Raw genomic sequence first — 20,312 nt, forward strand, 5'->3', positions numbered from 1 at the left:
TCATCTTCAGCTACAATCCAGGTTCTGTCTGAGATCCTAAACCACCCAGGTTTGAGTATAAAAGTCTCTTTGTGACGCCTTAATCCTGTCTTTGCTGTAAAGCAACACACATCCCCAACAACCTGCTGGTGTGATTAAATAATTAATGAATTAATTGATGATCTGAGGAGCATCTCATTCAGTGACAGTCAATCCGTCACAGTTGCGTTTGTTTGCCCTGGACTGAAAGGTTCACACTGTAAACTGCAGGTCTGATTGATGATCTGAGGAGCATCATACATTTTTCAGCAGGATAATGTTCACCCACACACAGCAAGGGTTTCCCAGGAACACAGTCTCCACCAGATTGCAGCACTTCCTCGTCCTGCAGATCTCCAGATTTATCACCAATCCAGCATTTATGGAGCAGCTGGGACTACGAGTGTAGAGCTACAGGATCTACAGGCCCAGCTGTAACAACATCTGTGCTGCAGGATCCATACAGAACCTGTAGAACCTCCAAACCCAACCCTCTCAATCTCATCTTATATCCAGAATAGAGGAACCAACAGGATCTGAACTAGAGACTCAGTTGTTATTATAGGTGGGAGGTTTTTGCTCAGAATCCATGTGTGGGTTGAGGGCTGTTTAATAAACTGCTAGTTTCATTAGAACAGCTGCCGAGCAATTCAGTGCAGGTCCTCTTATCTCCACACACACACACACACACACACACATACACATATACAAGAGTTCCTCACGAGTCTTTATCAAAGCGCCAGCTTGCAGTCAGCATGAAGCCGCACACAGCTCTCTCTCTCTCTTTCTTTTTTTTTCTCTCACTTTCTCTCTCTCTCTCTATCTCTCTCTGTCTCGCTCGCCCTCCTCTCTCAGCAGCTCTTCACTCTGCTGTGCAGTCATCCTGACAGGAGTGTGCTAATTCCTCTGCCAGTGCTCTCTCTCTCTCGCTCACTCTCTCTCTCTTTCTCTCTCTCTCTCTCTCTCTCTCTTTCACGCGCGGTTCTGTGCTGTTCTCCATCACGCTGGCGTAGCAGTTGGTGGGTGAGACGAGGAGGAGGAGACGAGTGGAGGCACTGTGTTTCTCCGGATTGGGCACGGCGTCCCGGGCTGCCGGGGGCCGGAGGGGATTCAGCGGCTGCAGTGAGGGAGCTGGACGGGGGCGAGGATGGCACAGCAGGCGACGGTGGCGCAGCACCAGGACACGCTGGCTGTGCCGCCCATGCCCAAACACGTGGGTCTGAACGAGGACCTGGTGAAGATCCTACGGGAGAACCTGCTGCAGCAGGAGCGCCCCCGCGGGCACCGCCGCTCGCCCGCCTCCATCTCACCCCGCCTGTCGCCCCGCAACTCCCCCCGCCTGCTCCGCCGCATGCTGCTCAACAACAACATCCACAAGCAGCGCCGCTTCACCGTCGCACACACATGGTAGGAGCCTGAGGGGGGTGCATGCGAGTTGGCACTGTTTTACAAAAACTATTAAACCTTGTAAATCTTTGCAGGAGTGAAACAGATTTAACCCTTTAACTGTCAGATTTACGCTGTTTTCTCACAGGACTTTTAACATTAATTAAAGGTTAAATTAGGCTGCATTTGTTGGACAAAACATTGGAGAAATGTAGCCGATGCTCAGACATTTAAACATTCAGATGTGTTAGAAGGATGCAGCTGATGTATCCTTTGCGCGCCTCAGTTACCCACAATTCACTACACATGTACAATGCAAAGAGTTCCTTGGTGGGAGGGCGGGTGGTGGTGGAGGTAAAGAGGCATGTTTGTGTGTGTAAATTTGTACGGTATGATTCTGAATCTCACGCTGCTTGGCTAGGTGGAGGAATCCATCCTGCTGCAGTGAATCTACACCTTCACTGATACGCTCCTTAACCCCGGGACCCCCGGTCCTGCTCCCGGTTGGTCCTGTTACCCACCACCAATAAGTCACGTGTATAAGTTCGTCCCTGAGCCTGACCTGCAGGCTGTCACCAGCGCCGGGGAACCAGCACTACTCCATTTATCCTTCTCTCTTCATCCCTCCCTCCACTTCATCACTCCCTCCTCTTCATCCCTCCCTCCTCTTCATCCCTTCATTATTCTGTGTGCGGTGCTGAAGGAGGTGATGAGCTGGTTGGTTGTGGGACCTGTGGAGATTCTCTGTTTCTGCAGGAAGGTCCGGATGTGGTTAATCAGTGTCTGAACTGTTCAACCACACTGTAAAAAAAAAACTGTAGTTTTTACAGGAAAACGCTGGCAGCTGTGGTTACCAGAGTTTTCCTGTTAAAATTACAGACGATAAGTAAATAACTCTGCTGAAAAAAAATGTAAATTAATTTACAGTGATTGAAATCACTGCTAAATTACAATAATAATCTGTCAAGTTTACACAAATTAAATGTTAATTTTGCATAGCAGTGTTCTACATAAAAATACCCTTTCCTGTATTTTTTACCTCTAACAAATGTCTTTAGATTCACTATCTGTAAAAACAACGTCACAGAAAGAAAAAGACACTTTTAGGAATTTACTGAAACAAGAACCATAATCGTGAAAAATGAACAGTGTGCTGAACAAGAGATATAAAAGAAAAATTAACATAATTGTGAATTGTAGTTTTATTATTGCTTTTTCTATATATTTTTTCGCAGGGGTTTAAGAAAGTGGTAAAATGATTAAACCCTGAAAAACATTCAGTATTTAGTTCAGTTTTACCCAAAATGTATAATTTTTATCCATCGTAAGTATATTTATATAGTAATTGTATGTAATCGGCTAATACATTTAAATTAACTAAACACAATATATATATATATATATATATATATATATATATATATATATATATATATGGTTTTATATATTACCACCCACTGCACTTATTACTGCCTTGCCATGAGCACTTTTGCCACTGTTTAAATTCATTCACAAGATAACACCTCCCAGTGTATACCGGTGTGGGCGTTTGTGGTGTGTTATGATCTGCATGTGTTTATCAGAGAGAGTGAACCCCGTGGCTGAGTGTGATCTGATTGGTCTGTTCTGCAGATCTTTAGGTGATGAGCTGAGAGATAATGAAGAAGCCTCAGCAGGAAATCACTACCGTGGTGAAGGTTGTTGCTATGTGCTCTGCAGCATCATGTAGATGTGATGACTGATGCACGGGGGGTGGAGGGTCTGAGTGGATGGATAGTGAACTGTACTACAGTGCACTATGCTGTCATTTAATGCACTATGAGGTACTATATTGCCCCACAGCATGCTTTACCCTGTACTGCTGTATGGTATAATTTATTTTACAACAGTATGCTGTACTGGCCTGTGGTGTACTATAGTGAACTGTTACTTTATAGTGTGTTGTGTTGTACTGTACCTCAGAGAGCTCGTACAGTACAGTAAAGTACAGTAGAATAGAGGGGTAGAGGATTGTGCTCTATAGAGAGTGCTTCACATCATGGGGCGAAACCCCGCCCCTCACATTCTGCTTAGTGTGAACAGAAGTGAACTGAAATCTTTAGGAGGGTTTAGAGATTTAAAGCTGTTTAAAGACGTGGTGTGCAGAAGTTAATTATATATATATATATAGTGCTGTGCGATATGAGGATCAGTGTTGTTTCTACAGTAATTTCATCAATTATTCATGCAAATATATAAAGTAGGCTACGATGAAATGTATTGCCATGGTCACGTAGCATAAACTCGGTTCATATAAGTGATAATTAAATAATCTTCGCAAAAAAAACTTCATAATGTGGTTTTGCAACGTGACGCTGCTTTATGTTATTTGACGGACACTTGTTAATTGCGTTAACTCAATTTAAATACCTGTATAATTTTTTTTTAAATTAGCTACTGCATGTACCTCATCAGTTTTCATTAGATACATATATATTTCTGCAATAAAAGGTAGTAATTCTCATTTGTGAAAGTTGGGTTTAATGTCACTTTGAAATAAAGTTGGAAAAAAAGTAAGCAATGATATTATTTTGTCATATTTTTCGAAGAATAACAGAAAACCTACTCAAATGTTGTATATCATGATATATTGTTATCGTGATATAAAAGAATTCCATATTGTGATATATGATTTTTCCCATACCGCCCAGCACTATGTATACATATATATATGTATATATATATATATATATATATATATATATATCTATATATGCCTCACCGGAAATTTTAACAAACAGTAAACAAACATAGCCCCTCCTGATAATCCTGCAGATTACGATGTGTAGAATGTAGAATGAAGATCTGAAGTGTGGGAGTCGGGTTGTGAGGAGCAGATGGTTCTGATCCAGATTGAATGTTGTTAAACTGCTCGAGACCAGAGGAGAGAGTGATGACTATAGTTTTTTTTTAGTTTTTTTTTTATCTGAATTAAAAGGTCAGTGTGAACAGTGCAGCCGGGTGGGGAGGCTGCAGTAAATGTTCTCCACAGTGAAGATAAAGCTGTACCAGATCTGCAGTGTTTTGTTAGTAAAGATGATCTGATCTGAGGGGTTGTGATGTGGTTTCTCACATCATTTCTGCTAAAGGCGAGAGTGGAGGGGGGCTAGAGGCGGGTTTCTGTGGGCGGAGTCCTCAGATCAAATTCAGATGATCATGTAGTTTAGTTTGAGCTGCAGCCGCGAGATTCACCTTCATCCATTAGCTTGTTATCGTAGCTCAGCTAACCCGTGCGGACGGTGGACGGTGTGGTATTGTGGTTATTGTATTTGATCCAGCAGGGTTGGTGCTGTGGTTAATGTGGGCGGGGCTTTAGCTGTAAGGGGTGTATAGAGACTGTTCGGTGTTCACACTACAGTAATAATAATAATGTGATGATAATCTTCTCTGAATGTGATGCTGGGGATTGAGTGTTGTTATGGATTATGATGGATTATGATGCTCCTCCAGATCACATCACCCAGTTACCAGATTAATACCAGGTGTGAACAGGTCCAGCTAAAGTGATTCACTTGTGTTGTCTCTAGTGCTAACGCTAAGTGATACATTAGTGGTCTTAGATCTTCTATATGAGAGAATGTTGTGTAGAGGGATTCAGGTGTTAATCGTGGAGAAGATTCAGAGCTGCTTTCAGACCCCCGTCAAACATCACCGATCTGCTGTTTCATACAATTATAGAGTGACTCTGTTCAGCGCTGCATACAAGATGTTCTCTCTCTCCATCTCTCACTCTCTCTCTCTCTCCATCTCTCACTCTCTCCCACTCATTCGCTCGTCCACTCATCCTCAGTCACGATTCCATTCTTCTGTCCGAGCACTCGGCTGCTGTATTCACACAGGGCTGCTCACTGAGCGCATGTAGCCTTATATAATGGTGCTGATGGGGTGCTGGTGGTGACAGAAGTGATGCAGGTGATGGAGATGATGGTGGTGATTGAAGTGATGGCGGGGATGAAGGTGATGGTGGTGAGGGTGGTGATGGTGGTGATTGTGGTGATGAAGGTGATGGTGGTGATAAATGTGATGGTGGTGATTGAGGTGATGGAGGTGATGATGGTGATGAAGATGATAGTGCTGATGGGAATTATGGGGTGATGATGGTGATAAAGGTGATTGTGGTGAATAGGGTGATGATGTTGATAGTGGTGATGTGGTGATGGAGAGGCTTTGTGAGTTGAGGTGAGGGTGATCAAGGTTTACACAGGGAATATATGACTGTGATTGAGATGATATTGGTGATGGAGGTAATGGTGGAAATGGAGCTTATGGGGTGATGGAGGTAATGGATTTGATTTAGCTGATAGAGGTGATATAGGTTGATGGCTTTGGTGAAGCTTTATGAGGTGATGGAGGTTTATGAGGTTAAATTTGATGGGATGATTAAGATAGTGGAGATTTATGGAAGTGTAGGAGTGGATTATTGTGAAGGTGATGATGGAGGTATTGGTGATATATGGAGGGGATACGGGGTTAAAAATGTGATGGAGGTGGTATGGGTGATGGAGGCGTGGTTAAGGCCTCCCCTTTAATCTCACCATTAACTGGATCCAGACCAGCCTGAAACCACCCCCCACCCCCCCCATCGGTCATGTTACATAATTATTAAAATTTCATTACATAATCACAGGCTTAATTATAACCTATTTATAAAACTAATTACATTTACATTCTGGATCAGATCTGATGCAAGCAGTGAATTAAACTCAGATCAGACGGAGCAGTGATGTAATCAGATCTCCTCCTGACACTGCTGAAGATCAGGAGCTCCATCCTGCTGCACAGAAATAAGGAGGAGCAGCGTGATGTTCACTGATGATCACTAATGTTCACTGATGATTATTGATGATCACTGATGATCACTGATGTTCACTTATGATCACTGATGTTTACTGATGATCACTGATGTTCACTGATGATCACTGATGATCACTGATGATTATTGATGATCACTGATGATCACTGATGTTCACTGATGATCACTGATGATCACTGATGATTATTGATGATCACTGATGATCACTGATGTTCACTGATGTTCACTGATGATCACTGATGATCACTGATGATTATTGATGATCACTGATGATCACTGATGTTCACTGATGATCACTGATGATTACTGATGATCACTGATGATTACTGATGATCACTGTTGGTCACTGATGATCACTGATGATCACTGATGTTCACTGATGTTCACTGATGATCACTGATGTTCACTTATGATCACTGATGTTTACTGATGATCACTGATGTTCACTGATGATCACTGATGATCACTGATGATTATTGATGATCACTGATGATCACTGATGTTCACTGATGATCACTGATGATCACTGATGATCACTGATGATTATTGATGATCACTGATGATCACTGATGTTCACTGATGATCACTGATGATCACTGATGATCACTGATGTTCACTGATGATCACTGATGATTACTGATGATCACTGATGATCACTGATGTTCACTGATGATCACTGATGATTACTGATGATCACTGATGATCACTGTTGATCACTGATGTTCACTGATGATCACTGATGATTACTGATGATCACTGATGATCACTGTTGATCAATGATGATTACTGATGATCACTGATGATTATTAATGATCACTGATGATCACTGATGTTCACTGATGATCACTGATGTTCACTGATGATCACTGATGATCACTGATGTTCACTTATGATCACTGATGTTTACTGATGATCACTGATGTTCACTTATGATCACTGATGATCACTGATGATTATTGATGATCACTGATGATCACTGATGTTCACTGATGATCACTGATGATCACTGATGATCACTGATGATTATTGATGATCACTGATGATCACTGATGTTCACTGATGTTCACTGATGATCACTGATGATCACTGATGATTATTGATGATCACTGATGATCACTGATGTTCACTGATGATCACTGATGATCACTGATGATTACTGATGATCACTGATGATTACTGATGATCACTGTTGGTCACTGATGTTCACTGATGATCACTGATGATCACTGATGTTCACTGATGTTCACTGATGATCACTGATGATCACTGATGTTCACTTATGATCACTGATGTTTACTGATGATCACTGATGTTCACTGATGATCACTGATGATCACTGATGATTATTGATGATCACTGATGATCACTGATGTTCACTGATGATCACTGATGATCACTGATGATTATTGATGATCACTGATGATCACTGATGTTCACTGATGATCACTGATGATCACTGATGTTCACTGATGATCACTGATGATCACTGATGATCACTGTTGATCACTGATGATCACTGATGATCACTGTTGATCACTGATGTTCACTGATGATCACTGATGATTACTGATGATCACTGATGATCACTGTTGATCAATGATGATTACTGATGATCACTGATGATTATTAATGATCACTGATGATCACTGATGTTCACTGATGATCACTGATGTTCACTGATGATCACTGATGATCACTGATGATTACTGATTATCACTGATGATCACTGTTGATCACTGATGATCACTGTTGATCACTGATGTTCACTGATGTTCACTGATGATCACTGATGATCACTGTTGATCACTGATGTTCACTGATGTTCACTGATGATCACTGTTGATCACTGAGAGAGGTGGAGCTCCAGCAGGAGGAGAAAATTTCACCATGGGCTGCTTAACCACCCTGACTTAATCCTGTATCTGTTTTAAATGAGTGTCAATTTATTTATATATATTCGTTTTAGAACACCTCTAGGGTTTATTGTTCCAGTAGCTGCAGAGATGTATGATCCATATAATCTGTTTTATTATTTTATCTTCATTTTATTACTTACTTTATTACTGCAGTCTTCTCCTGTTAGATTAATTCTAATTCTTCTCTTCTCTGCTGAAACTAAAATTCAGTCTTTAATCATGTAATATCATCATAATCTGAGCTAAAGGCTAAAGCTGCTGTTTCCATGTGAGTCAGCCAGACGTCTTCCTGTAGCAGTTTTTCTCCAGTTTCTCTTTTGAAGGTGTTTTTAAACAGTACTCACTGCTCTCTGGCTTTCTCTAAAGGAAAAACTGATTTAATACAGACCAAGTGTTTGTAAATTACCTTTTTAAAATCCATTTCTAAAGCTCAGTTTATTTCCATTTCAGCTGTTTTTTAAAACAAGTCATTTTAAACAGATGTAAGTTGAGTGGATTTAGTTGTAGTTCAGGTTATTTGAGCTGGAGTGGAGGAACAGTATGTAGAAGGTCTGAGTTCTGCGGTTGGTGAAGCTCTGAGTAAGAGCTGGTGGATGTGTGGAGTTGGGTTCGGGCTTGGTGGAAGGCGTGAGCGTGTTCTGCTCTGTAGGAACGTTGAGATGGTGCCGGCGGCTGGTGGGAGATGGTGCAGCGCGTGGGTGGAGATGGACTTTAGAGGCAGAGCTGCTCGAGCTGAAGCCTCCGGGGTTCTGGAGCGTGTGCAGACATGCGCACAGATACCCGAACGAACCAGAACCGAGAACACAAGAGGACCGGGCTCTGGTGCTCCGGCGCTACGGCACTTCCTGAGTTCCATATAGATTAAGAGCTATTATGCAAATCACTTCAGAGCCTCACCCCCCGCAGAAGAACACCTTCATGTCATTTTTGCAGTAATGGACAGTAAATAAAGTTAGTATTTTACACAGGAAACTCAATTAAAACCAATTAGTTCTAAATTAATGATCAACTGAGAGAATTTTCCATCAGCAGCGTTTATTTACATAAACTGCTGTTAACAGAAGAAAAATCCAAATATAGAGAGACATAAAAATACAGCCGAACACGTAGAATAAAGAGAGTTTTATCAGTTTTAGTGTTCTGGAGTAAAATACGCTGTTTTTAAATCAGGTTCTGAGCAGCTCTTCGGGCCACAGGACCGTTCAGTGGAAAGGGTTAAATATCCATGCTAATGTGATGTGAGGGTTAATGTCTCAGTAGTAATGTAAGGGGGGGGGTTGGGGGTGAGTTACTGTCTCAGTAGTGATGTGAGGGTGAGTTGGGGGTGAGTTAATGTCTCAGTAGTGATGTGAGGGTGAGTTGGGGGTGAGGTAATGTCTCAGTAGTGATGTGAGGTTGAGTTGGTGTGAGTTAATGTCTCAGTAGTGATGTGAGGATGAGTTGGGGGTGGGTTAATGTCTCAGTAGTGATGTGAGGGTGAGTTGGGGGTGAGGTAATGTCTCAGTAGTGATGTGAGGTTGAGTTGGGGTGAGTTAATGTCTCAGTAGTGATGTGAGGATGAGTTGGGGGTGGGTTAATGTCTCAGTAGTGATGTGAGGGTGAGTTGGGGGTGAGTTAATGTCTCAGTAGTGATGTGGGGGTGAGTTAATGTCTCAGTAGTGATGTGAGGGTGAGTTGGGGTGAGTTAATGTCTCAGTAGTGATGTGAGGATGAGTTGGGGGTGAGTTAATGTCTCAGTAGTGATGTGAGGATGAGTTGGGGGTGAGTTAATGTCTCAGTAGTGATGTGAGGGTTAATGTCTCAGTAGTAATGTAAGGGGGGGTTGGGGGTGAGTTAATGTCTCAGTAGTGATGTGAGGGTGAGTTGGGGTGAGGTAATGTCTCAGTAGTGATGTGAGGTTGAGTTGGGGTGAGTTAATGTCTCAGTAGTGATGTGAGGATGAGTTGGGGTGGGTTAATGTCCAGTAGTGATGTGAGGGTGAGTTGGGGGTGAGTTAATGTCTCAGTAGTGATGTGAGGGTGAGCTGGGGGTGAGTTAATGTCTCAGTAGTGATGTGAGGGTGAGTTGGGGTGAGTTAATGTCTCAGTAGTGATGTGAGGGTGAGTTGGGGTGAGTTAATGTCTCAGTAGTGATGTGAGGGTGTGTTGGGGGTGAGTTATTGTCTCAGTAGTGATGTGAGGGTGAGTTGGGGGTGAGTTAATGTCTCAGTAGTGATGCGAGGGTGAGTTGGGGGTGATTTCATGTCTCAGTAGTGATGTGAGGGTGAGTTGGGGGTGAGTTAATGTCTCAGTAGTGATGTGAGGGTTAATGTCTCAGTAGTAATGTAAGGGGGGGAGGGGGTTGGGGGTGAGTTAATGTCTCAGTAGTGATGTGAGGGTGAGTTGGGGGTGAGTTAATGTCTCAGTAGTGATGTGAGGGTGAGTTGGGGGTGAGGTAATGTCTCAGTAGTGATGTGAGGTTGAGTTGGTGTGAGTTAATGTCTCAGTAGTGATGTGAGGATGAGTTGGGGGTGGGTTAATGTCTCAGTAGTGATGTGAGGGTGAGTTGGGGGTGAGGTAATGTCTCAGTAGTGATGTGAGGTTGAGTTGGTGTGAGTTAATGTCTCAGTAGTGATGTGAGGATGAGTTGGGGGTGGGTTAATGTCTCAGTAGTGATGTGAGGGTGAGTTGGGGTGAGGTAATGTCTCAGTAGTGATGTGAGGTTGAGTTGGGGTGAGTTAATGTCTCAGTAGTGATGTGAGGATGAGTTGGGGTGAGGTAATGTCTCAGTAGTGATGTGAGGATGAGTTGGGGGTGAGTTAATGTCTCAGTAGTGATGTGAGGGTTAATGTCTCAGTAGTAATGTAAGGGGGGGTTGGGGGTGAGGTAATGTCTCAGTAGTGATGTGAGGATGAGTTGGGGGTGAGTTAATGTCTCAGTAGTGATGTGAGGGTTAATGTCTCAGTAGTAATGTAAGGGGGGGTTGGGGGTGAGTTAATGTCTCAGTAGTGATGTGAGGGTGAGTTGGGGTGAGGTAATGTCTCAGTAGTGATGTGAGGTTGAGTTGGGGTGAGTTAATGTCTCAGTAGTGATGTGAGGATGAGTTGGGGTGGGTTAATGTCCAGTAGTGAGGTGAGGGTGAGTTGGGGGTGAGTTAATGTCTCAGTAGTGATGTGAGGGTGAGTTGGGGGTGAGTTAATGTCTCAGTAGTGATGTGAGGGTGAGTTAGGGGTGGGTTAATGTCCAGTAGTGAGGTGAGGGTGAGTTGGGGGTGGGTTAATGTCCAGTAGTGAGGTGAGGGTGAGTTGGGGGTGAGTTAATGTCTCAGTAGTGATGTGAGGGTGAGTTGGGGTGAGTTAATGTCTCAGTAGTGATGTGAGGGTGAGTTGGGGTGAGTTAATGTCTCAGTAGTGATGTGAGGGTGAGCTGGGGGTGAGTTAATGTCTCAGTAGTGATGTGAGGGTTAATGTCTCAGTAGTGATGTGAGGGTGAGTTGGGGTGAGTTAATGTCTCAGTAGTGATGTGAGGGTGAGTTGGGGGTGAGTTAATGTCTCAGTAGTGATGTGAGGGTGAGTTGGGGTGAGGTAATGTCTCAGTAGTGATATGACGTTGAGTTGGGGTGAGTTAATGTCTCAGTAGTGATGTGAGGATGAGTTGGGGGTGGGTTAATGTCTCAGTAGTGATGTGAGGGTGTGTTGGGGGTGAGTTAATGTCTCAGTAGTGATGTGAGGTTGAGTTGGGGGTGGGTTAATGTCTCAGTAGTGATGTGAGGTTGAGTTGGGGTGAGTTAATGTCTCAGTAGTGATGTGAGGATGAGTTGGGGGTGGGTTAATGTCTCAGTAGTGATGTGAGGGTGAGTTGGGGGTGAGTTAATGTCTCAGTAGTGATGTGAGGGTGAGTTGGGGGTGAGTAAATGTCTCAGTAGTGATGTGAGGGTGAGTTGGGGGTGAGTTAATGTCTCAGTAGTGATGTGAGGGTGAGTTGGGGGTGAGATATTGTCTCAGAAGTGATGTGAGGATGAGTTGGGGGTGAGTTAATGTCTCTGTAGTGATGTGAGGTTGAGTTGGGGTGAGTTAAAGTCTCAGTAGTGATGTGAGGGTGAGTTGGGGGTGGGTTAATGTCTCAGTAGTGATGTGAGGGTGAGTTGGGGTGAGTTAATGTCTCAGTAGTGATGTGAGGGTGAGCTGGGGGTGAGTTAATGTCTCAGTAGTGATGTGAGGGTGAGTTGGGGTGAGTTAATGTCTCAGTAGTGATGTGAGGGTGTGTTGGGGGTGAGTTAATGTCTCAGTAGTGATGCGAGGGTGAGTTAATGTCTCAGTAGTGATGTGAGGGTGAGTTGGGGTGAGTTAATGTCTCAGTAGTGATGTGAGGGTGAGCTGGGGGTGAGTTAATGTCTCAGTAGTGATGTGAGGGTGAGTTGGGGGTGAGTTAATGTCTCAGTAGTGATGCGAGGGTGAGTTGGGGGTGAGTTAATGTCTCAGTAGTGATGTGAGGGTGAGTTGGGGGTGAGTTAATGTCTCAGTAGTGATGTGAGGGTTAATGTCTCAGTAGTAATGTAAGCGGGGGGTTGGGGTGAGTTAATGTCTCACTAGTGATGTGAGGGTGAGTTGGGGTGAGGTAATGTCTCAGTAGTGATGTGAGGTTGAGTTGGGGTGAGTTAATGTCTCAGTAGTGATGGGAGGATGAGTTGGGGGTGGGTTAATGTCTCAGTAGTGATGTGAGGGTGTGTTGGGGGTGAGTTAATGTCTCAGTAGTGATGTGAGGTTGAGTTGGGGGTGGGTTAATGTCTCAGTAGTGATGTGAGGGTGAGTTGGGGGTGAGTTAATGTCTCAGTAGTGATGCAAGGGTGAGTTGGGGGTGAGGTAATGTCTCAGTAGTAATGTAAGGGGGGGGTTGGGGGTGAGTTAATGTCTCAGTAGTGATGTGAGGGTGAGTTGGGGTGAGGTAATGTCTCAGTAGTGATGTGAGGTTGAGTTGGGGTGAGTTAATGTCTCAGTAGTGATGTGAAGGTGAGTTGGGGGTGAGTTAATGTCTCAGTAGTGATGTGAGGTTGAGTTGGGGTGAGTTAATGTCTCAGTAGTGATGCGAGGGTGAGTTGGGGGTGGGTTAATGTCTCAGTAGTGATGTGAGGGTGAGTTGGGGTGAGTTCATGTCTCAGTAGTGATGTGAGGTTGAGTTGGGGTGAGTTAATGTCTCAGTAGTGATGCGAGGGTGAGTTGGGGGTGGGTTAATGTCTCAGTAGTGATGTGAGGGTGAGTTGGGGTGAGTTCATGTCTCAGTAGTGATGTGAGGGTGTGTTGGTGTGAGTTACTGTCTCAGTAGTGATGTGAGGGTGAGTTGGGGGTGAGTTAATGTCTCAGTAGTGATGTGAGGGTGAGTTGGGGGTGAGTTAATGTCTCAGTAGTGATGTGAGGGTGAGTTGGGGGTGAGTTAATGTCTCAGTAGTGATGTGAGGGTGAGTTGGGGGTGAGTTAATGTCTCAGTAGTGATGTGAGGTTGAGTTGGGGGTGAGTTAATGTCTCAGTAGTGATGTGAGGGTGAGTTGGGGGTGAGTTATTGTCTCAGTAGTGATGTGAGGGTAAGTTGGAGGTGAGTTAATGTCTCAGTAGTGATGTGAGGTTGAGTTGGGGTGGGTTAATGTCCAGTAGTGAGGTGAGGGTGAGTTGGGGGTGAGTTAATGTCTCAGTAGTGATGTGAGGGTGAGTTGGGGGTGAGTTAATGTCTCAGTAGTGATGTGAGGGTGAGCTGGGGGTGAGTTAATGTCTCAGTAGTGATGTGAGGGTGAGTTGGGGTGAGTTAATGTCTCAGTAGTGATGTGAGGGTGAGTTGGGGTGAGTTAATGTCTCAGTAGTGATGTGAGGGTGAGCTGGGGGTGAGTTAATGTCTCAGTAGTGATGTGAGGGTGAGTTGGGGTGAGTTAATGTCTCAGTAGTGATGTGAGGGTGTGTTGGGGGTGAGTTAATGTCTCAGTAGTGATGTGAGGTTGAGTTGGGGGTGAGTTAATGTCTCAGTAGTGATGTGAGGGTGAGTTGGGGGTGAGTTAATGTCTCAGTAGTGATGCGAGGGTGAGTTGGGGGTGAGTTCATGTCTCAGTAGTGATGTGAGGGTGAGTTGGGGGTGAGTTAATGTCTCAGTAGTGATGTGAGGGTGAGTTGGGGGTGAGTTAATGTCTCAGTAGTGATGTGAGGGTTAATGTCTCAGTAGTAATGTAAGGGGGGGTTGGGGGTGAGTTAATGTCTCAGTAGTGATGTGAGGGTGAGTTGGGGTGAGGTAATGTCTCAGTAGTGATATGACGTTGAGTTGGGGTGAGTTAATGTCTCAGTAGTGATGTGAGGGTGAGTTGGGGTGAGTAAATGTCTCAGTAGTGATGTGAGGTTCAGTTGGGGGTGGGTTAATGTCTCAGTAGTGATGTGAGGGTGAGTTGGGGGTGAGTTATTGTCTCAGTAGTGATGTGAGGGTAAGTTGGAGGTGAGTTAATGTCTCAGTAGTGATGTGAGGTTGAGCTGGGGTGGGTTAATGTCCAGTAGTGATGTGAGGGTGAGTTGGGGGTGAGTTAATGTCTCAGTAGTGATGTGAGGGTGAGCTGGGGGTGAGTTAATGTCTCAGTAGTGATGTGAGGGTGAGTTGGGGTGAGTTAATGTCTCAGTAGTGATGTGAGGGTGAGTTGGGGTGAGTTAATGTCTCAGTAGTGATGTGAGGGTGAGCTGGGGGTGAGTTAATGTCTCAGTAGTGATGTGAGGGTGAGTTGGGGTGAGTTAATGTCTCAGTAGTGATGTGAGGGTGTGTTGGGGGTGAGTTAATGTCTCAGTAGTGATGTGAGGTTGAGTTGGGGGTGAGTTAATGTCTCAGTAGTGATGTGAGGGTGAGTTGGGGGTGAGTTAATGTCTCAGTAGTGATGCGAGGGTGAGTTGGGGGTGAGTTCATGTCTCAGTAGTGATGTGAGGGTGAGTTGGGGGTGAGTTAATGTCTCAGTAGTGATGTGAGGGTGAGTTGGGGGTGAGTTAATGTCTCAGTAGTGATGTGAGGGTTAATGTCTCAGTAGTAATGTAAGGGGGGGTTGGGGGTGAGTTAATGTCTCAGTAGTGATGTGAGGGTGAGTTGGGGTGAGGTAATGTCTCAGTAGTGATATGACGTTGAGTTGGGGTGAGTTAATGTCTCAGTAGTGATGTGAGGATGAGTTGGGGGTGGGTTAATGTCTCAGTAGTGATGTGACGGTGAGTTAGGGGTGAGTTAATGTCTCAGTAGTGATGTGAGGGTGAGTTGGGGGTGAGTAAATGTCTCAGTAGTGATGTGAGGGTGAGTTGGGGGTGAGTTAATGTCTCAGTAGTGATGTGAAGGTGAGTTGGGGGTGAGTTAATGTCTCAGTAGTGATGTGAGGGTGAGTTGGGGGTGAGATATTGTCTCAGAAGTGATGTGAGGATGAGTTGGGGGTGAGTTAATGTCTCTGTAGTGATGTGAGGTTGAGTTGGGGTGAGTTAATGTCTCAGTAGTGATGTGAGGGTGAGCTGGGGGTGAGTTAATGTCTCAGTAGTGATGTGAGGGTGAGTTGGGGTGAGTTAATGTCTCAGTAGTGATGTGAGGGTGTGTTGGGGGTGAGTTAATGTCTCAGTAGTGATGTGAGGTTGAGTTCGGGGTGAGTTAATGTCTCAGTAGTGATGTGAGGGTGAGTTGGGGGTGAGTTAATGTCTCAGTAGTGATGCAAGGGTGAGTTGGGGGTGAGTTCATGTCTCAGTAGTGATGTGAGGGTGAGTTGGGGGTGAGTTAATGTCTCAGTAGTGATGTGAGGGTGAGTTGGGGGTGAGTTAATGTCTCAGTAGTGATGTGAGGGTTAATGTCTCAGTAGTAATGTAAGGGGGGGTTGGGGGTGAGTTAATGTCTCAGTAGTGATGTGAGGGTGAGTTGGGGTGAGGTAATGTCTCAGTAGTGATATGACGTTGAGTTGGGGTGAGTTAATGTCTCAGTAGTGATGTGAGGGTGAGTTGGGGTGAGTAAATGTCTCAGTAGTGATGTGAGGTTCAGTTGGGGGTGGGTTAATGTCTCAGTAGTGATGTGAGGGTGAGTTGGGGGTGAGTTATTGTCTCAGTAGTGATGTGAGGGTAAGTTGGAGGTGAGTTAATGTCTCAGTAGTGATGTGAGGTTGAGCTGGGGTGGGTTAATGTCCAGTAGTGATGTGAGGGTGAGTTGGGGGTGAGTTAATGTCTCAGTAGTGATGTGAGGGTGAGCTGGGGGTGAGTTAATGTCTCAGTAGTGATGTGAGGGTGAGTTGGGGTGAGTTAATGTCTCAGTAGTGATGTGAGGGTGAGTTGGGGTGAGTTAATGTCTCAGTAGTGATGTGAGGGTGAGCTGGGGGTGAGTTAATGTCTCAGTAGTGATGTGAGGGTGAGTTGGGGTGAGTTAATGTCTCAGTAGTGATGTGAGGGTGTGTTGGGGTTGAGTTAATGTCTCAGTAGTGATGTGAGGTTGAGTTGGGGGTGAGTTAATGTCTCAGTAGTGATGTGAGGGTGAGTTGGGGGTGAGTTAATGTCTCAGTAGTGATGCGAGGGTGAGTTGGGGGTGAGTTCATGTCTCAGTAGTGATGTGAGGGTGAGTTGGGGGTGAGTTAATGTCTCAGTAGTGATGTGAGGGTGAGTTGGGGGTGAGTTAATGTCTCAGTAGTGATGTGAGGGTTAATGTCTCAGTAGTAATGTAAGGGGGGGTTGGGGGTGAGTTAATGTCTCAGTAGTGATGTGAGGGTGAGTTGGGGTGAGGTAATGTCTCAGTAGTGATATGACGTTGAGTTGGGGTGAGTTAATGTCTCAGTAGTGATGTGAGGATGAGTTGGGGGTGGGTTAATGTCTCAGTAGTGATGTGAGGGTGAGTTAGGGGTGAGTTAATGTCTCAGTAGTGATGTGAGGGTGAGTTGGGGGTGAGTAAATGTCTCAGTAGTGATGTGAGGGTGAGTTGGGGGTGAGTTAATGTCTCAGTAGTGATGTGAAGGTGAGTTGGGGGTGAGTTAATGTCTCAGTAGTGATGTGAGGGTGAGTTGGGGGTGAGATATTGTCTCAGAAGTGATGTGAGGATGAGTTGGGGGTGAGTTAATGTCTCTGTAGTGATGTGAGGTTGAGTTGGGGTGAGTTAAAGTCTCAGTAGTGATGTGAGGGTGAGTTGGGGGTGGGTTAATGTCTCAGTAGTGATGTGAGGGTGAGTTGGGGTTGAGTTAATGTCTCAGTAGTGATGTGAGGGTGAGCTGGGGGTGAGTTAATGTCTCAGTAGTGATGTGAGGGTGAGTTGGGGTGAGTTAATGTCTCAGTAGTGATGTGAGGGTGTGTTGGGGGTGAGTTAATGTCTCAGTAGTGATGCGAGGGTGAGTTAATGTCTCAGTAGTGATGTGAGGGTGAGTTGGGGTGAGTTAATGTCTCAGTAGTGATGTGAGGGTGAGCTGGGGGTGAGTTAATGTCTCAGTAGTGATGTGAGGGTGAGTTGGGGGTGAGTTAATGTCTCAGTAGTGATGCGAGGGTGAGTTGGGGGTGAGTTAATGTCTCAGTAGTGATGTGAGGGTGAGTTGGTGGTGAGTTAATGTCTCAGTAGTGATGTGAGGGTTAATGTCTCAGTAGTAATGTAAGCGGGGGGTTGGGGGTGAGTTAATGTCTCAGTAGTGATGTGAGGGTGAGTTGGGGTGAGGTAATGTCTCAGTAGTGATGTGAGGTTGAGTTGGGGTGTGTTAATGTCTCAGTAGTGATGTGAGGGTGAGTTGGGGCTGAGTTAATGTCTCAGTAGTGATGTGAGGTTGAGTTGGGGTGAGTTAATGTCTCAGTAGTGATGTGAGGGTGAGTTGGGGGTGAGTTAATGTCTCAGTAGTGATGTGAGGGTGAGTTGCGGTGAGGTAATGTCTCAGTAGTGATGTGAGGTTCAGTTGGGGGTGGGTTAATGTCTCAGTAGTGATGTGAGGGTGAGTTGGGGGTGAGTTATTGTCTCAGTAGTGATGTGAGGGTAAGTTGGAGGTGAGTTAATGTCTCAGTAGTGATGTGAGGTTGAGTTGGGGGTGGGTTAATGTCTCAGTAGTGATGTGAGGATGAGTTGGGGGTGAGTTAATGTCTCAGTAGTGATGTGAGGGTGAGTTGGGGTGAGGTAATGTCTCAGTAGTGATGTGAGGTTGAGTTGGGGTGAGTTAATGTCTCAGTATTGATGTGAAGGTGAGTTGGGGGTGAGTTAATGTCTCAGTAGTGATGTGAGGTTGAGTTGGGGTGAGTTAATGTCTCAGTAGTGATGCGAGGGTGAGTTGGGGGTGGGTTAATGTCTCAGTAGTGATGTGAGGGTGAGTTGGGGTGAGTTCATGTCTCAGTAGTGATGTGAGGGTGAGTTGGGGGTGAGTTAATGTCTCAGTAGTGATGTGAGGGTGAGTTGGGGTGAGTTAATGTCTCAGTAGTGATGTGAGGGTGAGTTGGGGGTGAGTTAATGTCTCAGTAGTGATGTGAGGGTGAGTTGGGGGTGAGTTAATGTCTCAGTAGTGATGTGAGGGTGAGTTGGGGGTGAGTTAATGTCTCAGTAGTGATGTGAGGTTGAGTTGGGGGTGAGTTAATGTCTCAGTAGTGATGTGAGGTTCAGTTGGGGGTGGGTTAATGTCTCAGTAGTGATGTGATGTGAGGTCTGTAGCCACTGTAACTAGACCTGCTGCTAACGATTATTTCGGTGGGCGACAAATTTAACGATTATTTTTTCGATTGGTCGATTGACCCGTGAAATGCCAATGTAAAACATAAGCTTAGAAACTTAATCAGATGTATTTGTATTTTGATACTATATTTAATAACAATAAAAAAATAAGAATTTATTAAACAATATAAAAAATGCAAGTAGTTTTTCAAAAGATTTGAGGATGAGTTGGGGATATTAAGGATGAGTTGGGGGTGAGTTGAGGATGAGGTGAGGGGGCATTGAGGATGAGTTGGAGTGAGTTTAGGGTGAGTTCAGGTAAGTTGGGGATGAGTTCAGGGTGAGTTGGGGGTGAGTTGAGGATGAGCTGGGGGGCATTAAGAATGAGTTGGAGTGAGTTGAGGATGAGTTGAGGGAAGTTGAGAATTAGTTGGGGATGAGTTGAGGGTGAGTTGGGGGATGTTGAGGATGAGTTGAGGGGAAGTTGGGGATGAGTTGAGGGGAAGTTGGGGATGAGTTGAGGGTGAGTTGGGGTGAGCTGGGGGGCATTAAGAATGAGTTGGAGTGAGTTAAGGATGAGTTGAGGGAAGTTGAGAATTAGTTGGGGATGAGTTGGAATGAGTTGAGGGTGAGATGAGGATGTGTTGAGGGTGAGTTGGGGATGAGTTGAGGATGAGTTGAGGATGAGTTGAAGAGGAATTGAGGATCAGTTGGGGATCAGTTGGAGATCAGTTAGGGATCAATTGGGGGTAAGTTGAGGATCAGTTTGGGGTGAGTTGAGGAGTTTGGGGTGAGTTGAGGGTAAGTTGGGGGTGAGTTAAAGAGAAATTGAAAATGAGGTGGGTGGTAATCATTTACTCAGCATTTTTAAGTCACTGACCTGAGTTCTTGGTTCTGAATGCAATCGGATCCTTACAGCAATGTAAGTCTAAAATCTAGTAGAAAGCTTTTCTTGGACAGTAGAGACAGTTACTCCAACAAAAGGGTTCATTTATTCCCAGAGGAAACGATGAACACTGAGCTGAGGTGGTTTTAGTTCTCCAAATCCTGAACTTGAAAATTGTTGAAAATTGTTTCCATATTTAAACAGTAAAACATGAAATCCTGAACTTCAGGGCTTCTTCAGCTTCTTCACATCAAAGCAGGACGGAACCGGGTTCTGACCCAGGTTCTGACCCGTGTCAGTAGAAGTGAATGTGAGTGTTTGAGGAGCTCCAGCTGATTAGAGATCTGTGTGATGATCTCGGCTCCACGGCTGCAACATGAAACGAGTTCTGGCATAATGAAGCCGGACCGGCGCCGGGAGTCCAGATGCTCGGCGGCTCTTTCAAGGTGCTTTGAGAAGAGTGATTAAGCAGAGCACTAATGAGGCGAGATGTCCCTCCGTCCTCTTTGTTCTCGCGCCGCTCAAGCTCGCGCTTTGATTCAGACCAAACCTGAGCTTTGTTCCTGAACCAGAACCGCCGGAACCGACGCTGCTGCAAATCAGGGACCGGTTCTGTTTGAGATGGAAATGAAGCTGAAAACAGT

The 20,312-nt window shown here is 44.9% G+C and overlaps 1 protein-coding gene across 1 annotated transcript in view; it reads left to right on the plus strand.

The window, feature by feature from the left end:
• The first annotated feature begins 846 nt into the window (after positions 1-846).
• Positions 847-20,312, plus strand: part of pde4d (phosphodiesterase 4D, cAMP-specific) — a 76,974-nt gene continuing 57,508 nt past the window's right edge. Inside the window, exon 1 of the mRNA XM_049485602.1 lies at positions 847-1,425. Within this exon, the coding sequence (XP_049341559.1) occupies positions 1,166-1,425 (260 nt within the window). The 5' untranslated portion in view covers positions 847-1,165. The remainder of the gene's footprint in view (positions 1,426-20,312) is intronic.

Source organism: Astyanax mexicanus, chromosome 12, assembly GCF_023375975.1.
Source record: "Astyanax mexicanus isolate ESR-SI-001 chromosome 12, AstMex3_surface, whole genome shotgun sequence".
Lineage (NCBI taxonomy): Eukaryota > Metazoa > Chordata > Actinopteri > Characiformes > Acestrorhamphidae > Astyanax > Astyanax mexicanus.